This window comes from Arvicanthis niloticus, chromosome 1 (genome assembly GCF_011762505.2).
Source record: "Arvicanthis niloticus isolate mArvNil1 chromosome 1, mArvNil1.pat.X, whole genome shotgun sequence".
Lineage (NCBI taxonomy): Eukaryota > Metazoa > Chordata > Mammalia > Rodentia > Muridae > Arvicanthis > Arvicanthis niloticus.
In genome coordinates, this window is record NC_047658.1 from 8,877,423 (window position 1) to 8,903,464 (window position 26,042).

The window sequence follows — 26,042 nt, forward strand, 5'->3', positions numbered from 1 at the left end:
CTGAGTGGAAACCAAGCTATAAATGGGAGTCCCTGGAGCTTCGCCAGCTTCCGCGCCCTGGGGAGGCGGAGCCCAGGCTCCTGTGGGCCTGCGGGTCGGAGAGAGGGCACCCAGGTGCTGAAGGACCACTTAGGAGCCTTGAGGAAAGAGGGTTTCAGCTCTCTCTATCTCCCAAAATAGTCCCTTCTGCTTTGTTATCGCTGCAAGCCATAACATACCCTAAGATCTAGGAATCCAGCCCGCCCCCTCCCCTCCAGCTCGAGTTCCTCCTTTCCCAGGACCCGGCAGTACCACCCGTCCCCTCTCTTCACCCAGGCGTCCCCGGCCCATCCGAGTGGTTGCCTGGCGACGGCTGGGAGGCAGCAGTGCCCCGGCTCTGGCAGGCAGGGAGGGAGGCTGGGAACCGCACAGCTTGTCCTGACAGCTCCCGTGCAGCCCAGCTGGGCGTTCCCACGCAGCGCAGCTGGCAGAGCAGGTGGGAGGGACCCTGAGCTTACTGAAGGGGCTGAGGGTGTTGGGGGTCTGAGACCCCAAGTCTAACATTCCTGGACCTCTCAGAATTAAATGACATTCAGGGCTCAGACTGGTACTTCTAAGTATCAGAGGGTTGGACTTGCCCAGAGGACATGGTTCAGACCTCTGCTGGCTGAGAAGCCTTGAAGCCTGCAGTGGGGTGGAGTTGGGCCAGTTTCAGAATATCTGGTCTTAAGTCTTAAAGCTACTGGATTTGACAACCAATCTCCTTCTCACTCGCCCCCACGAGCCCCCGGAGGATTGGAAAACCAAAAGATTGAACAGCTGTGCTGAGTCCTATAGAAGTGGAGGGATTGGAGGCTGGAGGCCTGGGAGAGAGAGTCCTGGGAGGCCCCACACCTATGCCTGAACTCCTCCTGGCTTCTGTGTTTTGAAATAGGACAGGCTTGAGCCTAGGACTCCTGAGTCCTGGGGAGGAAGTCAGGTGATGAGGCTGTTTTTCCAGACACCTGACACAGCTTCCCTTTCCTGGCACTCTGGGGCCACAGGCATGGAAAAATGGAGAGCCTGGGATCCCCAGAGCATTCAGAGAAGGAAAACAGCCAAGGCTGAGTGTAGAAGGTTTGCAGTAATTAAAGGCTCCAGCAACTGGCAGCTCTACACCTTGGCCCCCAAGGATACCATCTGGCAAAGGCCCCCTGGTTAGGTCTGTATGGGATCCATTTCCCAGGAAGTGTTGATGGGTTTGGAGAAGGAAATGTGGACCGAGGGTAATGAATCAATAATGGGGCTGGGCAGGAGAGAAAGACCAGAGGGCTCACCCTTGGTAGAGAGCTGTGGGGGGCTGAGGCCAGATGTCTGGACTGCCTCCTGGAGGAGGAGCAGCCATGAGGTGGGAGGTTTGTAGGGAATATGGGGCAAAAGAGAACAGTTACAATTCCTGTAGGAGATAGGCAGGGGCTTATCCCAGGCGAAGGTGGCTGTGCACCCAGGTTGGGAGGGCAGGCCAGTCAACATATGCTTCTAAAATTCAAGGACCAGAAAAGGAGGGGTCAGCTCAAGTGACAGAAATGAGAAGGGGGTAGGAGCAGAGGAGGAGCAGGGAGACAGAATCAAAGATGTGGAGAATAAGAAGATAAATCATCCTGGAGAGAGAGAGACACACACACACACAAGGAGAGATGGAGGAGTTGAGGAAACAGAAGGACTGGCACATGGCCTTGGTGTTCAGATGTTCCAGCTCCCAGAGACCCCCACCCTGTGTTTATCTGTGTCTGAGCACACCAGGTTTCCACAGACTGAGGGCTGTGGACATAGTCCTACTGACTGTCCAGATGCTCTGTGCCTACCAGACACTCTAAATATGTTCACAGATGAAAATCGGCTCTCACCTCCCTTGGAACACGCACACTCTGAAAGCCACACCCGCACAGTTGACTTCTCTCTGTCCCACACTCTCCTGGTTTAGAAACACACTCCTGCATATTCTCCAGCAGAGGTGCCTGGTGCCACTGAGGGAAGAAGGGCACTTGCCACAGTCTGGGCTGCAAAGATGTCACTGGGGGATGGGAGTTGTGCCCTTCCCACCCACACAGGCCTAGCTCTGGGCCCCATCTTGAGCTGGGAGATGGCCCTGGTCAGAAATGCTCTCCCAGGACCTTAGGGTCACCAGAGCTGGGGAGGCACCAAAGAATGTTCCTGGCATGTGCTGACAGGGGATTTCATTGCCTGGCTGGGAAGACTCGGGAAGGACTTGGGGGAAGCAGCAGAGTGAGCTCACACTGGGTCCAAGAAATGTCTCCATGCTGCAGCTGACTGCTTTGGCTTTCTGGGTTTGCGAACCTGCTGGACTCAGAGCAGCTGGTGCTCTTGAGTGCCTGTGAGTGGGTGACAGGGAGGTAGTAATAGGTAAGAAAGAAGAGCAGAGAAGAGAGGGGGCATTTCTGAGCGCTTGCGGTTGGAACTCAGAGAAAAAATTGTTAACAGGGGGAGAAAAGGGCAGAAAAGGCGACTCCAGGACAGAAAGACTGTGACAGTCACAGTCAAGACAGTCACAGATAGGAGTCTAGGAAGATAAGGAGAAAGAAGAAAAGGAAGGGAGGAAGGAAGGAAGGAAGGAAGGAAGGAAGGAAGGAAGGAGAGAAGGGTAAGTTAGAAAAAGATCAAAAGCAAAGCAGGGGACACAGAGGCTCAGGAAAGACAGCAACAAGCCAAGCTTCTGGTGATGGGCACTAAGGGGGCCACCGTCAGAGGTCCTGGGGCAACCCCAATACACAGAACTTCCAGATTCACTCCCCTGCTGCTCGTGGGAATGCTGACCACAGGTGAGTGGACCGCACAGGTGAGTGAACTTGTAGTGCACACGCCCTCAAGTGCCACCTTCCTCTCTTATTGTCAATCTCCTGTGTCCCCAGGCCTGGCCCAGCAGCCAGTCCCCACCTCAGCGCCTCGAGGCTTCTGGGCTGTGTCTGAAAACCTGACTGCTGTGGAAGGGGCGACAGTTAAGCTGTGGTGCGGGGTCAGGGCCCCTGGCAGTGTGGTGCAGTGGTCTAAGGATGGGCTGCTTCTGGGTCCAAACCCTAGGATCCCAGGCTTCCCAAGGTACAGCCTGGAAGGAGACAGCGCTAAAGGTGAGATAGAGCAGAGCCTGAGATCCTGAGGCACTGGCAGAGACAGTGGCGGTGACCCTGGTGGCTCCATCTCCAGGTGAGTTCCACCTGCTTATTGAAGCCTGCGACCTCAGCGATGACGCAGAGTACGAGTGCCAAGTCAGCCGCTCTGAGTTGGGTCCCGAGCTCGTGTCTCCCAAAGTAATCCTCTCCATCCTAGGTATGGGTGAGAGCCTCCCCTCAGGGAGTCACCAATCTGGGCTCCAGCCCTCTTCCCTCAGACCTGGGAGTCCTCCACCCTGGGCCCTGGGTACAGTCTCATTTTCTGACTTCTTGGCCAAACCCTTCATGTATCTTCTAAACAGTGTTTTACCCCAGACTCTTTCCCACCAGTTTCCCCCAAGGTGCTTCTGTTGACCCCCGAGGCAGGAAGCACAGTTACCTGGATAGCTGGGCAGGAGTATGTGGTCACCTGTGTGTCTGGGGATGCAAAACCAGCACCTGACATCACCTTCATTCAGAGTAAGTGGGAGTGAATTGGTAGGACAACCCGACACTGTTGGGATGGGAAGGGTGTTTCTGCCAAGTGTCGTCCTCTGGGCCCCTAAAATATGTCTTCCCTGAAGACATTACCACCATTACCATGGTAATGGTAATGAAGCCAATTGATGTGCTGGATAAGAAAGAGATAGTGTGAGGAGACTCCCAGGAAACAGCAAGATGGCTGGTCTGGGGTAGAGAGAAGATGAGCTCTCAAGTGAGGTATGGATGCCACTGTATACAGATGGAGGGGCGAGGTGCCACTGTATACAGATGGAGGGGCGAGGAGAAAGGAGAAACAATAATACAGCCCTGGGAACCCAGAATTCAGGGGGTCCTGAATGTGTGGGGGACCAAACTGGCACCCCAGCTTCTTGTCCTTCAGAGCCAATAAGAAGGGGGTGCTCTGTCTGCCCTGAGCACGTTTCCACGTCCACCTTGGAAGAAGAACCCAGCACCCCTCTATCCAGCTTTCTTGTTTCCCCAAGGTGGACAGCCTGTATTGGACGTCTCCTTCAACGTGAATGAGGGGTCAGAGGAGAAACTTCTCATCACAGAGGCCGAAGCCAGGTGTGCAAGTCGGGGTTTCCTTCCTGTGTCCTGTGTTCTAGGTTGTCCCACAAGACTTTCAGAACCTAATGATGCAAGTATGGAAACTCGAATTATATAAATACCTGGGACCCAACTCCTTACCTTGACTCTCAAAAATTCTTGATGGTAACCACAGTTTGTAGGTATCAAGTAAAAGTATTTAGCCCAGGTAAGGACCTTGGGCACGCCAACTTTCACTGTTGAGCCTCCAAATCTCCCCCAGGGCATTCTAGATCTTAGAATAAATCAGTGTGGAGACTGGCCAAAAGTGGGGACTTGGGACATCCACTTCTTCATCTGGATCCCTATATTTCAAATGACAACTCTGACTCCAGAAACTTCTATTTCTCCATGGCAGAGTGATACCCCAGAGCTCGGATAATGGGCAATTACTAGTCTGTGAGGGATCCCACCCAGCTATGGACACTCCCATAAAGACTTCATTCACCATGAATATTCTATGTGAGTGGGGAATGTGGGTAGTTGTGAGCATAGAGGATGAGATTTGGGAGCACGGGGAGATTTAAGAATGGTAGAAAACTCAGACATTGTCATCAGCCACCATGTTGTGTACCTGTAATCCCAGCATTTGGGAGATGGGGGCAAAAGGACAGTAAGGCCAGCCTGGGCTGCTGAGGGCTGGACTTTGTAACTCAGCCATAGCATATGGCCTGGGATGAGCATAAACCCAGGTTTCAAGCCCAGCACTGGAAACAAAAAGCAAGCATTCAAGGATAATTTAAGATTTATTATTGTTGTTGTTGTTGTTGTTGTGTGTGCATGTGTGCGTGTGTGTATGCACATGCCAAGTGGAGAAGTCAGAGAACATCTTTCAGCAATTAAGTCTCTCCTTGCACCATGGACTTGAAGTCAGGTTGTTGGGCTTGTTGCCAAGTACCCTTACCTCCTGAACCATCTCCCTTGCCCACAAGAGGAGATTAAGGCAGTTTATAGCACCCAGAAAGAGTAGATGGGGTTCCCAGGATCCCTGAGTGATCTATGCTCTCCAGTCCCCCCAGGACCTCCTGTCATCGACTGGCCAGGCCTGAATGAGGGGCATGTACGGGCAGGGGAGAACCTGGAGTTGCCCTGCATAGCCAGAGGTGGAAATCCACCTGCTACCTTGCAGTGGCTGAAGGTGAGGATGGAGGGCTCACATGGGGGATGGGGAAGGAGCTGTGTTGACATAACCAGGCTTGCTTCTGTGTCCAGAACGGTAAACCAGTGTCCATAGCTTGGGGCACAGAGCATGCCCAGGCTGTGGCTCACAGTGTGCTGGTGATGACTGTCCGACCTGAAGACCATGGAGCTCAGCTCAGCTGTCAGTCCTACAACAGCGTGTCTGCAGGGACCCAGGAGCGAAGCATCACACTGCAGGTCACCTGTGAGTCCATACCCAGACAGCCTTCTGTGGCTTCATATCAGGCCAATCAGATACCAAAGACCTCACCATCAGCCCCTACTGTCTGGATTGAAGAACCTGGTCTGAATTTCCATCTCTCCTTGGTGTGTCTGTCCTCAGTCCCCCCCAGTGCCATTACCATCCTGGGATCTGTATCACAGTCTGAGAACAAGAATGTGACCCTTTGCTGCCTTACCAAGTCCAGTCGCCCTCGGGTCCTGCTGCGATGGTGGTTGGGTGGACGGCAGTTGCTGCCCACGGATGAGACAGTCATGGATGTGAGGATGTAGAAGATGACAGTTTGACATCCCTTGAGGCTCTGGGCCCAGAGGAACCCAGACTGAGGCCCCAGTTCCTGGGTCTGACAGAAGAGAGGGTGGGAAGGCTTCATGTGTCCCTGCTTGGGTCTGATGGACCCAGACCTCTGCTACCATGGGTGGGAGCTTCTCAGGCCCTAAATTCTGAAGCTCACTTCTTGCTAGGGACTTCATGGTGGTCACATCTCCATGTCCAATCTGACACTCTTAGTGCGGAGGGAAGACAATGGCCTGCCCCTCACCTGTGAAGCCTTCAGTGATGCCTTCAGCAAGGAAACCTTCAAGAAATCACTCACCTTGAATGTGAAATGTGAGCCTTAACCTGGAGCCCAGAGAGGCCTCAGGCTTCACAGACCTCACCCTGAGGATCCAGCCCAGATTGAAAACATCTCTCTTCACGATCTCTCACTAGACCCTGCCCAGAAGCTGTGGATTGAGGGACCCCCAGAGGGGCAGTACATCCGGACTGGGACTCGGGTGAGGCTGGTATGCTTGGCCATTGGAGGCAACCCAGAACCCTCCCTCATCTGGCTTAAGGTAGAAACCAAGAAAAAGCTTCTTCTTCCCTTTCTCCCTCCTTTGCTTCCTCCCTCCCTCCCTTCCTTCCTTCTTTCCTTCCTTCCTTCCTTCCTTCCTTCCTTCCTTTTTCCTCTTTTTTTTCTGTTTGTCTGCGTACGTGTGTGTGTGTGTGTGTGTGTAATCTAGGCTGCCCTTGAATTTTGTTTGTTTTTATTCCAGACAGGGTTTCACTATATAGTCCTGGCTGGCCTAGAACTCATTATGTAAGCCACACTGACCTCAGATTTAGACAGATTCACTCGACTCTGCCTGGATTAAAACCCTGACCAGCCTTCTGGTCCTTTTGTCCCCTCCACCCCATCAGAATGTGGAGACACCCATATTTCTTGGAAAACTCTAGAGATTATGAAAAGTCACAAATGCCATGAGAATTAATGAAACCTCCAAGAAAGTTCTGGAAAAAATAATTCCAGGATAAAAGAAGGAACTTTGGGTCAAGATAGAAAAAGTCTAGAGATAAAGTAACTATAATTCCATTCATAGTAAAGAAAATTCATTCACATTAAAGCGAATGTTAAGAAAAATAAAGAATGAAGGAAGGGAAAGAGATGGAGAGGGACAGAGATAGGGAAACAGAGAGACAGAGAGACACAGAGACAGAGGCAGGGACATATAAGGGTTAATGTTGGAATTAGGGAAAAGGTCAGAGAAACTTTTGGGGAGAGTGGAAAGTTTTTGAAATTTGACATTTTTATTTATTAATTTTAATGTGCATGGGTATTTTGTCTGTGAACCACATTCATCCCTGATGCCTTGAGGAGGTCGTGTGTCAGATGCCCTAGGACTGGAGTTACAGTAGTTTGTTAGCGTCCGTGTGGGTGCTGGGAATTGAATCCTGATCTTCTCGAAGAGCAGCCTGAATTTTTAAGAAAAACACCTGAGGCGGCTCTTGTAATCCTAGCACTTGGGAGCTGAAGGCAGGAAGGCCAAGAGTACAAGATCATCCCTGGCTAGGGTACTTACAGGAGTAAGACCTCACTCAGAGGTCAACCCTGACTATGTGAGCTCCTCTCTCAAGCAAAACAAGGCAAAAACAACAGAGGCAAAGAAAAGGGAAAGAGTAATATACCAGGTTTGGGAATTTCAAGGGAGTTTCCTGACACACAGTGTTCTGTAAATATCACAGTTCTGGGTTTGGGGGTGTGGTATCTGCAGCAAGCAAAGGGCTGGTGAGGTCGGGGGTTGGGGGCGGTGCACAATGAACAAAAGATCCCAAGACTACCAAGGCAGGCCAGAGAGGCTAGAACTTGAGATACTCAATTCCAGACCCTACCCCTGCTGCCGCTGTTGAGGGCACCTTCATCATACAAAGGCCCTGTCTGGGCTAGCGGCCACCCACCCTGTTTGGGTCCTCAGGATTCGCGCCCGGTGAGCGAGCCACGGCAGCCCCAGGAGCCCCGGCGTGTGCAGCTGGGCAGTGTGGAGAAGTCCGGCAGCACTTTCTCCCGCGAGCTGGTGCTGATCATAGGTCCGCCGGACAACCGAGCCAAGTTCTCCTGCAAGGCGGGGCAGCTCAGTGCGTCTACGCAGCTGGTGGTGCAGTGTAAGCACGCAGGACCAGCGAATGGGGAGTGTTGAAGAGGGGCGGTGTAGACCCGAACCTGGTAGCCTAGGTTCCTCAGCCTCCCAATCTCTAATCCATTAAGTTCCCCCAACCAACCTGACCATCCTGGCCAACTCATCCGCGCTGCGCCCAGGCGATGCTTTGAACTTGACCTGCGTCAGCATCAGCAGCAACCCCCCAGTCAACTTGTCTTGGGACAAGGAAGGAGAGAGGTGAGTTTACAGGAAGCCCCATCTGGTCCATGTTGCGTCCCCTCCCTTCCCCTCCCTGCCTGTTCCTTCGGTGCCCTAAGCATCGGGAACCAGCTGGGTCCTCACCCAACTTCCCAAACTTGCACAGGCTGGAAGATGTGGCCGCAAAACCCCAGAGCGCCCCGTTCAAAGGCTCCGCTGCATCCAGAAGTGTTTTTCTTCGGGTGTCATCCCGAGACCACGGTCACCGGGTCACCTGCCGGGCCCACAGTGAAGCACTTCGTGAAACTGTGAGCTCCTTCTACCGTCTCAACGTGTTGTGTAAGTGCGCAGGCCTGGCACCGCCCCTCCCGCCCCATTCCCTGCAGACCCCAGCTACCTTTACCTTTATCCAGAGTCTGTAACTTTCCTAACCTTCATCCCGATCTCAGGATGGCAGCAGTTCCAATCCACGCTCTCCAACCTTAGCTTGGCACTAGTTGCCATCTTTTTGCAAAACTGGATCTTAGTTCTCAATTGTTAGATTTTAAAAGTTTTTTTTTGTTTTTTTGTTTTTTTGTTTTTTTTTTTTAGAAATGAGTCATAACATTTTATTTCTGACCATTTTTATTTTTTAAAAAAATATTTATTATTTTATGATTTGAGTACACTGTTGCTGTCTTCAGACACCGCAGAAGGGGAATCAGATCCCATTACAGATGGCTGTGAGCCACCATGTGGTTGCTGGGAATTGAACTCAGGACCTCTGGAATATCTGCCAGTGCTCTTAACCATTGAGCCATCTCTCCGGCATTCTCCCCCCCCCCCCTCCCCTTTTAAATTTTTTTAACATATCATTTTTTTTAAAGATTTATTTACTTTATGTATATGAGTACACCATTACTTTCTTCAGACACATCAAAAGAGGGCATCAGACCTCATTACAGATGGTTGTGAGCCACCATGTGGTTGCTGGGAATTGAACTCAGGACCTGTGAAAGAGCAGTCAGTGCTCTTAACCACTGAGCCATCTCTCCAGCCCTAGTTTTAAGTTTTTAAATTGTCTTACTATGTAGTCCTGGCTGACCTGGAACTCAACATGTAGGGCAGGAAAGCCATGAACTTGCAGCAATCCTTGTGCCTCTATCTCAGAAATGCTGGAATTGTAGGCCTGTACGACCATATCTGGCTCTTAGGTGTTTTGAGTTTTTGTTTTGTTTTGTTTTTTTGTTTTGTTTTGTTTTGTTTTGTTTTCTGTTTTCTTTTTCTTTTTTTCCAGTGTCTGACTGAGTAGCTCTGGCTGGCCTGGAATTAACAAGCGATTCACATGTCTCTGTCTCCCATGTGCTGGGAGTAAAGGCATGTGCCACCACACCCCACTTGCAATTATATCTAATTATTGTGTGTGTTCCCTCGTGTGTCTGTGCCATGGTGAGCAGGGAGGGGTCAGAAAACAACTTTTAAAAATGTTTTCTTGTTTGTTTTTTCGTGGGGGTTGGGTTTCAAGGTAGGCTTTCTCTGTGTAGTCTTTGCTGTCCTGAAACTAGCTTTGTAGACCAGGCTGGCCCCAAACTCACAAGAGATTCGCTTGCTTCTGCCTCCAAAGTACTGGGACTAAAGGCATGCCCCTCTGCCACTGCCCAGCCTCACAGAATAATTTAAAGAAGCAGGTTCTCACCTCCTGTCTTGGTGCTCCTCGACATTGAACGCGGGTTTGGCCATAATCTTCCCAGCTGAACCGTCCTGCCAGGTTTTAGCTTCTATCTGGGACCTTACAGTCAGATCTCAGCTCAGTTGTCCGTCCACTACCCTAGTCCTGGCCTCGACCCTCGCCTTAACCCTTGAACTCAGTGCCTTAACTTTACCGACTCTTGACTTCCTGGGGCACCCCCTCTGAAGACCCTCCAGAGTTCCTGGAGGAGCAAGTGCGGGCAGTGACTGTGGTGGAGCAGGGCCAGGCGCTGCTGCCGGTGTCAGTGTCTGCTAACCCCACCCCGGAGGCCTTCAACTGGACCTTCCGAGGCTACCGCCTCAGCCCAGGTGGGATGTGGGTCGAGAGGAGGGTACAGATTCAGGAGGATGGGAGGGACTTCCAGGCTCCTGACCCTCTCCTTCCCCAGCTGGGGGTCCCCGGCACCGCATCCTGTCTGGAGGGGCTCTGCAGCTGTGGAATGTGACCCGAGCTGACGATGGCTTTTATCAGCTGCACTGCGAGAACTCAGAGGGCACTGCCGAGGCGCTGTTGAAGCTGGATGTGCATTGTGAGCCCCTCAGAAACCCGGAAAACTAGGGTTTTCCAGGAGCTGGTCTTACTGTGAAAGTCACACCCATTCAAGTTTTCTCAACCTCACCCCAACATTGTTCTGGTACACCCCGGCCCCCATACACACACACCAGACTCTAATAATCACAGAGACACAACGATAACAACAGGCTTATTATCTTGAGAATTCTCTTCCATAAAGGGCAAGCGGTACCCACCTCCAAACTATTCCCTACACCTCAAAGACACCCCTCCTCCCTCACCCCGCAGGGCCTGTCACGGCCTAAGTGCCTTCTCCAAGCACCTGTCTCCCAATAGATGCTCCCACCATCCGTGCCCTCCAGGACCCTACTGAGGTGAATGTTGGGGGTTCTGTGGATATAGTCTGCACCGTTGATGCCAATCCCATCCTTCCAGAGATGTTCAGCTGGGGGAGACTGGTAAGCACTTAGCCTTTGGTGGATGGAGGCGGAGCTAGGAAGGTGCAATCAGTCTCTTGGTTACTACTGCCTTAGGAGTGGATGCCACACTGTGTGAAGCCATGTGTGACTATACAGGTCAGGGTATCTTCCGGAACTGGTTTTGTCAATGGCAGGCAAAGGTGTGAATGAGTGAATAGTGTGTGTGTGTGTGTAAGTGGGTACATGGAGGAACAAAAAGTGGGTGGATGACTGAAAAGATAAGTTAATAGATAGTAGGATGGGGAACTCCATGCTTGATTGAGACTAAAGGGTGGATAAATAGGATTAGAAGGCAGGCAGGTGAATAGAAGGAAGTCTGAGGTATATATATATATATATATATATATATGCATATATATATAATACACATGATATATATGATATATCATCTATATCACATATATAACATATACATATATGTGCTTATGTATTATGTATATAAGCAGGTGTACATATTTATGAATGTAGACACAGAGGAGTGAAAAATGGCATGAATGTGCAGAAAGCTGCATGGCTTGGTGCCCTGAAGGAAGAAAAATGGGGCAGGTGAGGTGGTGCAGTGGGTAAGAGTACTATGTGCACATGGTGACCTGACTTCAGTCCCCGGACCCAGGGTGGAAAGAGCAACCTGACCTTCAAGTTATTCACCTGCATGCTGTTACACACATGTGCCTGCACTCACACACACACATCATTATACGTACATTCATTCATACATACATCATACATGCATACATATGTACATACACACACCATCAAACATACATGCATACACCATCATACATACATACATACACACATCATCATGCATGCATACATACACATATCATACATGCATGCATACACACATCATCATACATATATACATACATACACATGTCATCATACATATATACATACACATGTCATCATCATACATACATACACATGTCATCATACATATATACATACACATGTCATCATCATACATACATACACACATCATCATACATGCATACATATACACATCATCATATGTACATACATACATGTATGTATACATGTGTACATACATACACCATCATACATACATACACACATCATCATACATGCATACATACATACACACATCATCATACATGCATACATACATACACACATCAACATAAATACACACACACAAACTAATGATACAGAATGTTTAAAAACTGTAAAGGACAAAGACGAAAGGTCCTCGTGTTGAGCTGGTGAGTGAGTTGGTGAAAAGATAAATGGGTGGCAAGGTAGGTTTGGTTTTTGTTTTGCTGTTTGTTGTGGTTGTTTTAAATTTATTTGTTGTGTGCGTGTTTTGTTTGTGTGTGTGTAATGCATACATGCCATAGCATGTGTATGAAGGTCAGGAGATCAGGTCGTTAGGCTCAACCACAGGTGTCTTTACCCATGGAGCTATCTTCAAGGTCCATTGCTTTGTATTTGCTTTTTATTTACTTATTTATTTAATATACATTGGTGTTTTGTACGCATGTATGTCTTTGTGAGAGTTCAGACCTGGAACTAGAATTGCAGACAGTTGTGAGCTGCCATGTGGTTGCTGGGAATTGAACCCGGGTCCTCTGGAAGAGCAGCCAGTGCTCTTATCTTCTGGATCATCACTTGGGCCCCCATTGTTTTTGAGACAGGTTTTGATGCAGGGGTTCTCAGCCTTCCTTATGCTGCTACCCTTTAATACAGTTCCTCATAGTTCTAATACAGTTCCAGGCTGGCCCTTACCAGTGCGTTGTAGACAGTGGGGCGGCTCCCAGGGTCCATTTTGTTGGACCATAAAGTTATTTCATTACTACTTCATAACTGTAATTTTGCTACTATTGTGAATTGTAAAGTATGTGATATGCAGGAGACCTGGTACGAGACCCTGCGAAAGGGTCTTATGACTCCACCCCCAAAATGGTTGTGACCTACAGGTTGAGAACCACTAGAGATGTAACCCATGTTGGCCCCAAGCATGCTGTGTGGCAGAGATTGCCCTTATGGGATTGAATCACTTTGACCCTCCTGACTCCAAGGTTCAAGTACTAGAATGACAGGCTTGTGCTACCATTCTAAGACATTTATATTTGAGAGAGAATTTTGATCTATAGTCTAAGCTACCCAGAACTTGCTATGTAGTCCAGGTTAGCTTTGAACTTGGGATTTTCTTCCCTCTTCCTTCCAAGTGTGTATGAACCATTACATGAAGCTCAGCTTGTGTGTGTGTGTGTGTGTGTGTGTGTGTGTGTGTGTGTGTGTGTGTGCTTGAGACTGTCCAAGGCTTTTCCACTAAGCTGCAGTCTACAGATGGTTAGATGAACCAGGACTACCATCCTGGTTTCATGCATGAGTGTTTACACAAATGCATGGGTGGGTGATTGACAACTGGATTGGTGTCAATGGATGGATGGATTAAATCAATGGTTGGATGGATAACAAGAAACAGTCCCACTTCTTAACTTTGTGGAAGGGGGTTGAAAGGACAGATGGGACACAGTTTGAGGCATGATCTGAGGACAGACTGGGGACAAGCTCCTGTGTCTTGGGATGCTAGGGAGAAGAAGAGGAGGATCTGAACCTGGATGACATGGAGAAGATGTCAAAGGGATCCACGGGGCGTCTGCGGATTCGCCAGGCCAAACTGTCCCAGGCTGGTGCATACCAGTGCATCGTGGACAATGGGGTGGCTCCTGCAGCCAGAGGACTTGTTCGTCTTGTCGTCCGATGTGGGTAACTTCGAGGTCTGCCTGTAACCCACCACTCTTGCATGCTTCAACATTCAACATCACAGTGCTCCTTCAATCCATCCCAGTTGCCCCCCAGGTGGATCAGCCTACCCCCCTAACAAAGGTGGCTGCCGCTGGGGACAGCACAAGTTCAGCTACACTCCACTGCCGTGCCCGGGGTGTCCCCAACATCGACTTCACTTGGACCAAAAATGGGGTCCCTCTGGATCTCCAAGACCCCAGGTGAACCTGAGTATAGCCAGGTCTTACCCCAACTCTATTCATCCAGCCCTGGGTTGCCTTTCTGAGCCTTAATGTGCACTCTCTCCAGGTACACAGAACACAGGTACCACCAGGGTGTTGTCCACAGCAGCCTCCTGACCATTGCTAACGTGTCTGCAGCCCAGGACTATGCCCTCTTCAAGTGCACAGCCACCAATGCCCTTGGTTCAGACCACACCAACATCCAGCTTGTCAGCATCAGTACGATGGGAGTGGCTGGGAGGATGGTGGGGGGCAGGTCCTTGGGTCACCTGCCAAGTTCCTGGTTGACCAAAGCCAGGAAGTGCTTCTGATAGCTGAGAGGTGTTGATGCAGGGGAATGGAGTTTTGTTTTGTTGGAACAAGATCTTGCTAGCTCAGGTTAACCTCAGACTTACTATGTAGCCCAGGCTAACCTTGTACTTGTTATATTACTCAAACTTGTTAACCTCAGACCTTCTTTGTAGCCAATCCTGCCTCAAAGTGGTGAGCCTTCAACCTTAACCACCAAAGGGCCGGGTTACATTTGGGAATCACCATGCCTAGCTGGGTTTTTCTTTGTAGTGGGGGTTGTAGGATGTCAGATCCAGAGCCTTGTATATGTTGGGTAAGTTCCCTATTACTGAGCTACCCCCTTAACCTGGGAATACAGCTCTTGTTCTTCTAATGACTGTGTGGAAATTTGCACCTCAGTGTGTGTGCATTTGTACCTCAATGGCCTCACTTCAATTTCATAGTGATTGACATGACTTAGTCAGTCACATGTCCCTCCTACTAGGAGTGAGGTCATTTTCTTTTTTTTTTTTTTTTTTTTTTTTTTTTTTTTTTTTTTTTGGTTTTTCGAGACAGGGTTTCTCTGTGTAGTCCTGGCTGTTCTGGAACTCACTCTGTAGACCAGGCTGGCCTCGAACTCAGAAATCCAAATCCGCCTGCCTCTGCCTCCCGAGTGCTGGGATTAAAGGCGTGTGCCACCACCGCCCGGCCGAGGTCATTTTCATTAGAAGCAAGTGGCTTGAGAGTGTGGTTGGAAATGTTATTCAGGGTGTAATTACTAAAGATGTAAGGTTGGGGCAAAAGCCGTGCGTGTGTGCACACACGCATGCGTGCCTGTGTGCATGTGTACGTATGTGTGCGTGCATGCCTGTGTGCATGTGTGTATGCGCACATGTGCATGCCTGTGTGCATGTATACGTACGTGTGCATGTGTGCGTGTGTGTGCGTGCGTGCCTGTGTGCACATGTGCGTGTGTGTGTGTGCATGTGTGCATGCCTGTGTCTGTGTGTGTGGTCCCTTTCTGTTTTTGTCTTATTTTTTTAATTAGAGTTCACACTATGTAGCCTTGGCTGGCCTGGAACTCACTACATAGCCAAGGCTATACTCAGACTCATAGAGATTTGCCTGCCTCTGCCTTCCATTTGCTTGGATTAAAGGTGTGTGCCACCATGTCCCACATTAGTGGGGCTTTTGTGGTCATGAAAAGTCATGTACCAGAGAGATGGAATGTGAGTCCATTAGTGGACGGGTTCATATTGATGGTGAACCCAGTGACATTCTGCCCTGCCGTCCTATAATCTGTAAATAAGTGTCCTTTCTGTGACTTACTTAGGACTGTGGATTTTGTTTTGATTTTTGTTTTGTTGTATTTTTGTAATTTAAAGTGGTCCCCAAACAGAAGGCTAAAATGCCCTGTCATGTTCCTAAGTTCAAGAAGTTTGGGGGGGCGGGGGCGGCTGGAGAAATGGCTGAACGGTTAAGAACACTGGCTGCTCTTGCAGAGAGGACTGGAGATTAATTCCCAGCACCCACATGGCAGCTCACAATGTGTGATTCTAGTTCCCAGGGATCTGATGCCCTCTTCAGGTTTCCACAGGCATTGCATGTATGTGGTGCACATACATTCAGGCAAAAACATCCATAAACATAAAGTGAAAGCAATTAAATCTTTTTAAAAAGAATTATTATGTATATGAGTGCACTGTAGCCTTTTTCAGACATACCAGAAAAGGGCATCAGATCCCATTACAGACGGTTGTGAGCCATCAGGTGATTGCTGGGAATTAAACTCAGAACCTCTGGAAGAGCAGTTAGTGTTCTTAATAACTGAGCCATCTCTCCAGCCCAAACCGAGTAAATCTTTAAAAGAAAAAGAGAGAGAAGGTTATGATACACCTCAAGGAAGAATTTGTGTTGAATAAACTTTGCTGAAGGGCAAGTCAGAGTGATGGCAGTCTCACAGGCTCAGACTGATCTTGAGTTCCTGGCCCTCCTGCTTCGACCTCTGGGCACTAGGATGGCAGGTGTGTGCCGCCATGCTGGGCTCACGAGGGGCTGGGATGAAACCCAGGCATTTGTGTATGTTAAATTAGCACTCTACCCACTGAACCGTACCATCAGCCTCCTGCCAGCCATATTTTAAATGTTAGTGAATCAGCAACATATATTAAATAAGGTGACTTGTTTAAAAACCAGAAATGTATAAAGTAAAAATTTATGGGTGGAACCAGTGTAGGGGGTACATGCCTGTTATCTCAGCAGCAGGATACAGTCAGAGGATCAGAATGTTCCAGGCTAACCTGAAGAAACCTGTCTATAGATAGATAGATGATAGGTAGGTAGGTAGGTAGGTACGTAGGTAGATAGATAGATAGATAGATATAAAATAGAGGACAGACAGATGGATAGATAGATAGATAGATAGATAGATAAGTGATAGATAGATAGATAATAGACAGATGGATGGATAGATAGATAGATAAATGATAGATAATAGACAGACAGATGGACGAATGAATGGACAGACAGACAAATGGATCGATAGATTGATAGACAGATGGACAGACAGACAATAGATAGGTAGATAGAGAGATAATAGATGAATGGATAGATAGATAAATGATAGGTAGATAGATGATGGATGGATGGATGGATGGATGGATGGACAAATAGATAGATAGATAGATAGATAGATAGATAGATAGATAGATGATAGATAGAAGACAGATGGATGGAAAGACAGGCAAATAGATAGAAGACAGATGGATGGAAAGACAGACAGATAGATAAAGACAGATGGATGAATGGATAGATAGATGAGTTTTAAAAATCAGTTGGGCCAATGAGATGGCTCCAGGCTTTGGACCTAAGTTTCATCCCTGGAACCTTTATGGTGAAAGAAGAGAATTGAGTCCTTTAAGCTATACTCTGACCTCCACAAACCACATGCACACAAACAAATAAATATATAAAATACTTAGTCCCAGCCCTGAGGAGACAGAGGCAGGCAGATGTCTGTGAGTGCCAGGCCAGCCTGGCTACACAGAGAACCTGTCTCAAACAAACAGTGTTGGGAGGGAATACTGTGGTGAGGACTGGCCTTACCAGCACATCACCAGAAGCCACGCTTGCGTTTCTCAGAGCCAGGATTCCAGGTGAACGTAAACCCATGTTCTATGTGTGTGAGTGCTCCGCTGTGTGTATCTGTGAGCGCTCATGTGCCGGGTATCTGCAGAGCTACACAGGGTTGGTGAGGTGCGTGTGGCTACTGGGAACTGAACCTTGGTCCTCTGGAAGGGCAGCCCGTGCAAACTGAGGCAAACCCACTGAGCACAGCTACTGTGAATAAGGAGAACCAACCACCATTCTCAGGAGACTCTGACAGGAAAGTTCTAGACTCCTTTTGTATCCCCAAGGCCGCCCTGACCCTCCGCTGGGACTGAAGGTTGTGAGCGTGAGCCCTCACTCGGTAGGACTGGAATGGAAGCCTGGCTTCGATGGGGGTCTGCCTCAGAGGTTCCAAATCAGGTGAGGCCTCCACCAAGGCTGGCAAAGTGGGCAGACCATGGAGATGGACACCTGGCTGAGCTGACTATTCTTGCCATGCAGGTACAAGGCCCTCGAGAGCCCAGGATTCCTCTACATGGATGTCCTACCTGCACAGGCCACCACCTTCACACTGACCGGGCTGAAGCCCTCTACACAATACAGGATCTGGCTGTTGGCCAGCAATGCCCTGGGGGACAGTGGATTGACGGACAAGGGGATCCAGGTCTCCATCACTACTCCAGGTAGGAAGAGGCAGTCTTGGTTAGTGTTATTTTGGGGTTGTGGTTTTTGGTTGTGTGGTTGTTATTGTTGGTTTTGGTTTGGTTTTTGACATCTTGTGGGATGGCATAGTGAAATAGATACTGTTATTTCTCCTATTTACAGATGAGTGAACTAAAGCCCAAAGAAGTTAAGCAAATTAACTAAAGTCACACAGCTAGGAGGAGCTGGAGACAAGCCTTGAACTCAGACAGATGTGCTCTAGGGACCAATTTTAGTCATTGATCTATAAGGACTGAGAAATTTAAAAGGGGGGAGGGATTTCTGTTTTGTTTGTTGAGATAGAGTCTAACTGTGTACCTCTGACTAATTCAGAACTCACTATGTAGACCAGGCTGGCCTAGAACTCACACAGATCCACCTGCTTGTGCCTCCTGAGTGCTGGGACTAAAGGTGTGTGCCCCCACACTCAGCAGAAAATAGTTTTGACTGAGTGAAAATAAAAACATCAGAGAGAAAGAGAGAGAGAGAGAGAGAGAGAGAGAGAGAGAGAGAGAGAGCGAGAGCGAGAGAATATAGCTCAGTCAGTGTGTAGAAGGCAGTCCATAGATTAAATGGTTTATATTAGATTTTTTTCTTAAAACACACACACACACACACACACACACACACACACACAAAGAGGGGGTGGGGGGAGATGGCTCAGTGGGTAAAGGTGCTTGCAGCCAAACCTGATGGCTAGAGTTCAATTCCCGGGACTCACACAATGGAAGAAGTGACTCCCACAAGTTGCATTTTCACCTCCACATGTGCTCTCACCCACAGAAAACAGTAAGAGAGTAAACGTAAAAGACAAGCAGCAAACTGGGCCTTAGAGGGAATTCTGTTTTCACCCTGCAGAGCCAGCAGAAGGATCAGTTAAACCCAAACCCAACAGCAGGTGGAAGATAAAAGGGGAGGATCAGAGTCCTAACGAGCGAGCAGAGTCCAGGTAGAAAAATCCATGAAACCAAAAGCCAGCTCTTCTACAGAAACAGAGTCTCATAAAACTGACCGAGCACTGTGGTGCACGATCCCAGCAGAGACAGGTGGATCTCTGTGCATTCTCAGCCATTCTGTCTGCATAGTGAATTCCAGGCTATCCAGGGTCCATAGTGAGACATCTCAGAAAACAAAAAATCCAAACAAACAAAAGAACCCCCCAAAAAAAATGATTGAAAGAAGAAAGATTAAGAGGAGGCTGAAGAGACAGTTAAGAAGCTAAGAGCACTGGCTGCTATTCCAGGGAACTGGGGTTCAATTCCCAGAGCCCACATGGTGCTCACAAGTCTGTAACTCCAGTTGCAAGGGATCCAGTGTCCTTTTCTAGCTTGGGGGTGGGGGCAGGAACACCGGACATGTACTACGTGGTGATCAGACATACATGCAGACAAAACACCCATATGCATAAAATAAAAACAAACCTCTCAGACAGAGAGAGAGAGAGAGAGAGAGAGAGAGAGAGAGAGAGAGAGAGAGAAACACAACTTCTCAGTACCAGAAACAAAGAGTTACCGTAACCTCTGGATTCACAGACACAAAGAGGATTCTAAGGAAATATTACAGATTATTTAGGTTACTACACTATTTAGGTTACACATAGTAACTTTGAAAACACAAAGACAAATTCTTTGAACATGATCCATGAGGTCAGGGACATAGCTCAGTGGTAGAGCACATGTTAGTATGGATCAACAGAAGAGTGTCTGCCTAGAATCCTCCAGTGAGGGGCTGGGGACGTGGCTCAGAGGTAGAGCCCTGCCTGGAATCCCCCAGTGGAGGGGGTGGGGTGGGGTGAGGGTTAGGGTGGCTGTACATAGAGCTCTCAAATGAAAAGGTCTCCCCAGCACAACAAGAAACTGACCAGTGAGTACACCAGCAGCGCAGGAGTTAACCCAACAGGACTTGAAGCTTACCTGCCACTTTTGTAGGCTCAAGGAAGTATCTCAGTTTCTAAAAGCAGATTTTACTTGTCTCTTTTCTTTCTTCTTCTTCTTCTTCTTTTTTTTTTTTTTGTTTAGTTTTGTTTGTTTGTTTTGGTTTGGTTTTTTGAGACAGGGTTTCTCTGTGTAGTCCTGGCTGTCCTGGAACTCACTCTGTAGACCAGGCTGGCCTCGAACTCAGAAATCTGCCTTCCTCTGCCTCCCAAGTGCTAGGATCAAAGGCGTGCGCCACCACCGCCCGGCCGATTTTATTTGTCTCTTTGTCTTTTGATTATTGAGACAGGATCTCAATCTACAACCCAAACTGGCCTGGAAATGTGCCATGTAGTCCAGGCTAGCCTTCCACTTGTAAGTGCGGGAATTTCAGGGGTGCGCTGCCACCCCAGCTAGAATAGGCTTTCGTCCCAGAGCTCTCCACCTGGGTTTCTGAAAGTGGGTTTCTCTCAGCCAGGTTGTGAGAATTAAGGGAAGAGACGTACCTGACATGCTCTTTGGACAGGACAGTGGTGTACATGTAAAGGAAACATCCCCGGTGTGCTTCAGTTTGCTTAGCCCAGGAAACTCCCTGCCCTGCCTTCCTCTGTTGGAATATCAGGGTCCTTTCCCAATCTCCAGTCTCTGCACACGCCCCGCCCCACCACGCATGCTCCTTTCGTTACAGTCTGACCTTTGAATGCTAAAACACAAACTATGATACTCTCCTCCCTTGGGCTAATTTTCTAACTTATGTCTCTACTATAGAACACCAACAGAATAATTAAACCATTTTGTTTTTCAAATTTATTTCTTCTATTTAAAGACGTTCTTGATTTTTACTTTTTTAAAATACTATTTATTTTTAAACACGTTATGCGTGTGGATGTCTTGCCTGTTTGTATGCATGTGCACTCTGTGTGTGCCTGGTGCCAGCCGAGGCTATATCCCCTGGAACGGGAGTTGTAAAAAGCTGTGAGCCACAATGGGGGAACTGAAGGAGCCGGCAGTGCCTTTGCCTGCTGAGACGTCTCTCCCACTGTTTTTTTCTTTTTTTTTTTTTAATTAAAATATAATTATATCATTTCCCCCTTCTCTATCCTCTCTTCCAACCAAATTCATAGCCTCTTCTTAATTATTATTGCTACTTACATACCTAAATATAAGTGCATAAATGTATCCAAATTATTTTTTCTTTTTTATTGGATATTACATTTCAGATTTTATCCCCTTACCTCATTCCCCACACACACAGGAACCCCCTATCCCATCCCTCCTCTTCCTCCTGCTTCAATGAGGATGTGTCCCCACCTACCCCCCACACACTCCTACCTCCCCACTCTTGAATTCCTCCTCACTCGGTGTCCAGCCTTCATGGGACCAAGGATCTTCTCTCCCACCTATGCCCGACAATGCCATCCTCCCCTACATATACAGCTGGAGTCATGGGTCCCTCCCTATGTGCTCCCAGGCTGGTGGTTTAGACCCTGGGAGCTCTGGTTGGTTGGTATTGTTGCTCTCCTCATGGGGCCACAAACCCTTTCAGCTCCTTAAGTCTTCTCTCTAACTCCTCCATTGGGAAACCCTTGATCAGATCAGTGGTTAGCTGTGAGCATCTGCCTCTGAGTGTTACTTGGCTATTAAAAATAATTAATTTGAGAAATTCTTAGGTAAATGGATGGAACTAGAAAATATCATCCTGAGTGAGGTAACCCAATCACAAAAGAACACACATGGTATTTACTCACTGATAAGCGGATATTAGCCCAAAAGCTTGAAATAGCCAAGATTCAACTCACAGACCACATGAAGCTCATGAAGAAGGAAGACCAAGTGTGGGTGCCTCGGCCCTACTTAGAAGGAGTAACAAAATACTCAAGGGAGCAAATATGGAGACAAAGTGTGGGACAGAAACTGAAGGAGGGGCCGTCTGGAGACCATTCCACCTGGGTATCCATCCCATGTGCAGTCACCAAAGGTGGACACTGATGTGGATGTCAGGAAGTGCATGCTGACAGGAGCCTGATATAGCTGTCTCCTTAGAGGTCTGATGGAGTCTGACATATTATTTTTAATGCTTTTATATTAATGTATTTATTGTACATGCACTCAGGGATACATGCAAACAACATGGCGGGGATGTCAGGGGACAACTTGTTGGAATCAGGGCTCTTCTTCTACCATGTGGGTCCCAAGGATTGAACTCAGGTTATCAGGCCTGGTGACAAGTGTCTTTACCTACTGAGCCATCTCCCCTGCTCACAGCATCTTTTTAATTCACTCAACAAATTGGTAGTTCACATTAAAGAAACACACACACACACTATAAAACACTAATTAATAATCCACTGTTATTGTCGGTACCGAACTGCTGTAATATATTGTTGTCCTTAAAATGTCACTAAGAGGCCAGGGAGTTGATTCAGTGGTTAAGAGCATTTGTCACTCTTGCAGCTCTTGGTTCCAGCACCCACATGGTGACCCACACCCATCTGGGTGCCAGGCATGCACACGGTGCACACACATATATGCAGGCACAGCACCAATGTACATAAAAAACAAATCTTAATAAATAAAGAATTAAAATGTCCCTAAGAAGCTGTGTGCTATTTCTGTGATCTTTAAAATCAGCTAGAAAGCTTAAGAAGTTGAGGGATCCTTTGGGTTTATCGGATTCCTGGTATTAATACTAATCTCTCTTCCCCCACAGGCCTGGACCAGGCTCCTGAAGACACAGATCACCAGCTGCCCACAGAGCAGCCTCCGGGCAAGTGCCCCTTCCCTGAGCCCCTCCCTGGTTCTTTTCACTCAGACTCCCCCCCTTGTCATCCCACAGCTGCCTAAGATTTAGCTGAATCCCTGCAGACTCCCACGCATACCCTTCAGCTCTTCTTGCTGAAGTAATATCCTTTCCCTTTTCCTAAGCTGGTTTAACCCTCTTTTGCAATTCTGGGGACAGACCAAACCCAAGCCCGTGCCTGTGTATGGTATGTTAAGTAAGCACTCTGCCGCTGAGGTACATGCTCACGCCCACTTTTTTCCTTTTGTTGAGACAGGGTCTTGCTATGAATTTGTAAGTAGTCTTACCTCAGCCTGCCGAGTACTGGATTTACTAGTGTGAGCCATCATGCCCGGTGTAATTTAGTTTAATGCTGTATGTATATACATGCATGTGCCTCAGTGTGTGTGTGTGTGTGTGTGTGTGTGTGTGTGTGTGTGCATGTGTGAGTGTGCATGTGCTAGAGTGTGCATGTGTGTGCATATTTGAGTATGCCTGCCTCTGTTTGAAGTTTGGTGAGGCTGGCCAGAGAGATAGCTCAGTAAACTGAGTTCAGTTTCCAGCACCCACGTCGTGTGGCTCACAACTCCAGTTCCAGGGGATCTAAGGCCCTCTTTTGGCCTTTGTGGGCACACACACACCCGCCATTTATACACACATTAAAACAAATGAATAATAATAATTATTAAATCTCAATAAAACAGTGATCTCCAGATTCACTGACAGACCCTATCTCATGGGACAAAGTAGAGAGTGATAGAAGACACCCAGTGTCATCCTTGGGCCTCTGCAAGAGTACACATGCACTCACACACACACACACACACACACACACATGCATACACATATGCACATACAGCAGACTCACATGCACATGTATACTCACAAGCATACACACCCACACATGCATGCACACACACACTCGCACATATACACACTCACATACACGCACACACTCATATATATACATACACAGCAGACTCACATGCACACTCACACATACACACACATGTGCACACACACTCAGCAGACTCACATATGCACATGCACACTCACACACACATAAACATACACACATGTGCACGTGCACGTATACTCACGCATGCACACACATACATATGCACACACAGCAGACTCACACATCCACACGCACACTCACACACACGTGAACACCCATAAATGAGTACAAATATATACCCACACCATGCCTTACAGCCATCCATACCTCCAGGTCCAGAGGAGCTGACACCCTCTGCTAGGGGCACTGCACACACATTGTTTATATACATACACGCGGGCAAAATACTCACCCACAAAAAAATAAAACTTAAGAAAACCTTCTTGAAAATTAAATTGGGAGCTCTGTGGTTAAGAGCACCGGCCACTCTTCCAGGGGAGCTGGGTTTGATTCTCAGCATCCTTTTGATGGCTTACCACAATCCGTAACTTCAGTTCTAGAGGATCTGCTGACATCCACAGGCACAACACACTCACATGGTGCACATGCATACACGTGACCAAAACGTATATATGTATATATGTATATATGTTATATAAACGTATGTATGTATACGCATAAAATAAGTAAAAATGATCTGACGCGTATATGTATTAAAATAAGGCAGAAACCAACAGTGGAGGACACTCAGCGTCAACTCCCAGCTTTAGATTCTGAGTTCCGAGATCAGGGGGATGGTGCCACCTTCCCTCAGGGCTGGCTTTCCTCTCAACTAACCAATTCTGCAGGGTTAACACACCCTGGTGTTTGCTGCACGAGTGTCCTAGGCGATTTGGGCACTGTCAGATTGGCACTGAAGACGAACCGTCAGTCAGGAACAGGCTTTCTCAGAATCCCACTCCCAGCCAGTTCCCAGGTGTTGAGGCACCTTTACCAAGGGGCATCTTCCACTCCCAGGACCCCCGAAGCTGCCCCTGCTGCCTGTGCTCTTTGCAGTTGGTGGTCTTCTGTTGCTTTCCAATGCCTCCTGTGTTGGGGGACTCCTCTGGCGGAGAAGACTGAGGCGCCTTGCTGAGGGTGAGAAGACAGCTTTCTCAATGCAAAGCTGGAGAGCCAAGTGGGTGGGGACACTGGGGCTGCCACACAGTACAACTGCTCGGGTCTGGGGGGGGGGTGCTTGATCAGAATCCCTGAAGCCCCCTTTTCTCGTTTCTCACAGAGATCTCAGAGAAGACAGAGGCAGGGTAAGCAGGAGGGGCTAGGGAGTGACGGGTGGCAGACTCAAAGCCAACTTTCATCGGCACTTTCATCCTGGAAGGTCGGAGGAGGACCGAATAAGGAATGAATATGAGGAGAGTCAGTGGACTGGGGACCGGGACACAAGAAGCTCCACGGTGAGAGAGGGGGGCGGGGCCTGGCAGCCTCCAGCCTCAGCTTCAGGCTAATCACTGCCATCTCCTGGGACCTGCGAGTCAAGGGAAATGACCTTGTATATTGGTTGTGTGTGTGTGTGTGTGTGTGTGTGTGTGTGTGTGTGCGCGCGCGCTCACGTATACATGTGTGTGACAGGTTAGCACAGCCGAAGTGGACCCACATTACTACTCCATGAGGGACTTCAGCCCCCAGCTTCCCCCAACACTGGAGGAGGTGTCATATCACCAAGGTGAGTGAGTCATGACCACCTTTCCTTCCAAGCTGTGCTACTTACTTCTTTATTACTGTGACCAAAATGCTCCCAGAGAACAGCCTAAGGAGTCCAGATTTCCACTGCCTCGCTTCAGAAGGTTCTGTCCGTGCCTGCTTGGCCCTGTGCATGTGTGGCAGAGGAAAGTTGCTTTCATCATGGCAGACAGGAAACAGAAAGTGAACCAGACAGGAAGGGGACCAGAGGCAAGAGATATGCCCCCAGGACATACCCCAGTGACCTACTTTGTCCAGCTAATCATACCCTCCACTGAAGTTTCTAGAACCTCCCAGAATGGCACCACTAACAATGAAACCCCAACATGTGAGCCTTTGAGGGGAAATACTTTCCCATCCCAGCCCTAATGTCTACCAACTCCAACCTTCACAGATACTGAAGATGAGGACATGGCCTTCCCTGGACACCTGTATGATGAGGTGGAGAGAGCCTATGGCCCGCCTGGGGTCTGGGGACCCCTCTATGATGAAGTCCAAATGGTAAGAAGATTCTTATTACCAGGTTGTCTAGGTTGGAAATGCACCTCCTACTGTGTGTATCGATTAGAAGTCACTGTGACAAAGAGACCCCCTCAATGCAGTGGCAGGAAAAATTAAAGCAGCACACCTTCATCCAGGTGTGGGGGTGCATGCCAGAGAGGAGGG

The 26,042-nt window shown here is 48.4% G+C and overlaps 1 protein-coding gene across 2 annotated transcripts in view; it reads left to right on the forward strand.

The window, feature by feature from the left end:
- Positions 1–2,017: 2,017 nt before the first annotated feature.
- The window catches only part of Nphs1 (NPHS1 adhesion molecule, nephrin), a 29,068-nt gene continuing 5,043 nt past the window's right edge, over positions 2,018–26,042 (forward strand). Inside the window, exons 1-28 of one of the 2 annotated variants that reach the window (XM_076931732.1) lie at positions 2,018–2,798; positions 2,889–3,104; positions 3,181–3,303; positions 3,477–3,605; positions 4,112–4,193; positions 4,573–4,676; positions 5,225–5,352; positions 5,427–5,598; positions 5,737–5,894; positions 6,099–6,243; positions 6,346–6,470; positions 7,869–8,055; positions 8,159–8,288; positions 8,416–8,588; positions 10,146–10,286; positions 10,367–10,507; positions 10,828–10,949; positions 13,531–13,702; positions 13,789–13,945; positions 14,034–14,185; positions 17,653–17,764; positions 17,846–18,027; positions 22,670–22,726; positions 24,654–24,773; positions 24,916–24,940; positions 25,015–25,090; positions 25,266–25,359; positions 25,771–25,877. In XM_076931732.1, coding sequence (XP_076787847.1) covers positions 2,699–2,798; positions 2,889–3,104; positions 3,181–3,303; positions 3,477–3,605; positions 4,112–4,193; positions 4,573–4,676; positions 5,225–5,352; positions 5,427–5,598; positions 5,737–5,894; positions 6,099–6,243; positions 6,346–6,470; positions 7,869–8,055; positions 8,159–8,288; positions 8,416–8,588; positions 10,146–10,286; positions 10,367–10,507; positions 10,828–10,949; positions 13,531–13,702; positions 13,789–13,945; positions 14,034–14,185; positions 17,653–17,764; positions 17,846–18,027; positions 22,670–22,726; positions 24,654–24,773; positions 24,916–24,940; positions 25,015–25,090; positions 25,266–25,359; positions 25,771–25,877 — 3,630 coding nt within the window. In that variant the 5' untranslated portion in view covers positions 2,018–2,698. The remainder of the gene's footprint in view (positions 2,799–2,888; positions 3,105–3,180; positions 3,304–3,476; positions 3,606–4,111; positions 4,194–4,572; positions 4,677–5,224; positions 5,353–5,426; positions 5,599–5,736; positions 5,895–6,098; positions 6,244–6,345; positions 6,471–7,868; positions 8,056–8,158; positions 8,289–8,415; positions 8,589–10,145; positions 10,287–10,366; positions 10,508–10,827; positions 10,950–13,530; positions 13,703–13,788; positions 13,946–14,033; positions 14,186–17,652; positions 17,765–17,845; positions 18,028–22,669; positions 22,727–24,653; positions 24,774–24,915; positions 24,941–25,014; positions 25,091–25,265; positions 25,360–25,770; positions 25,878–26,042) is intronic. The other variant, XM_076931725.1, reaches the window with a different exon arrangement.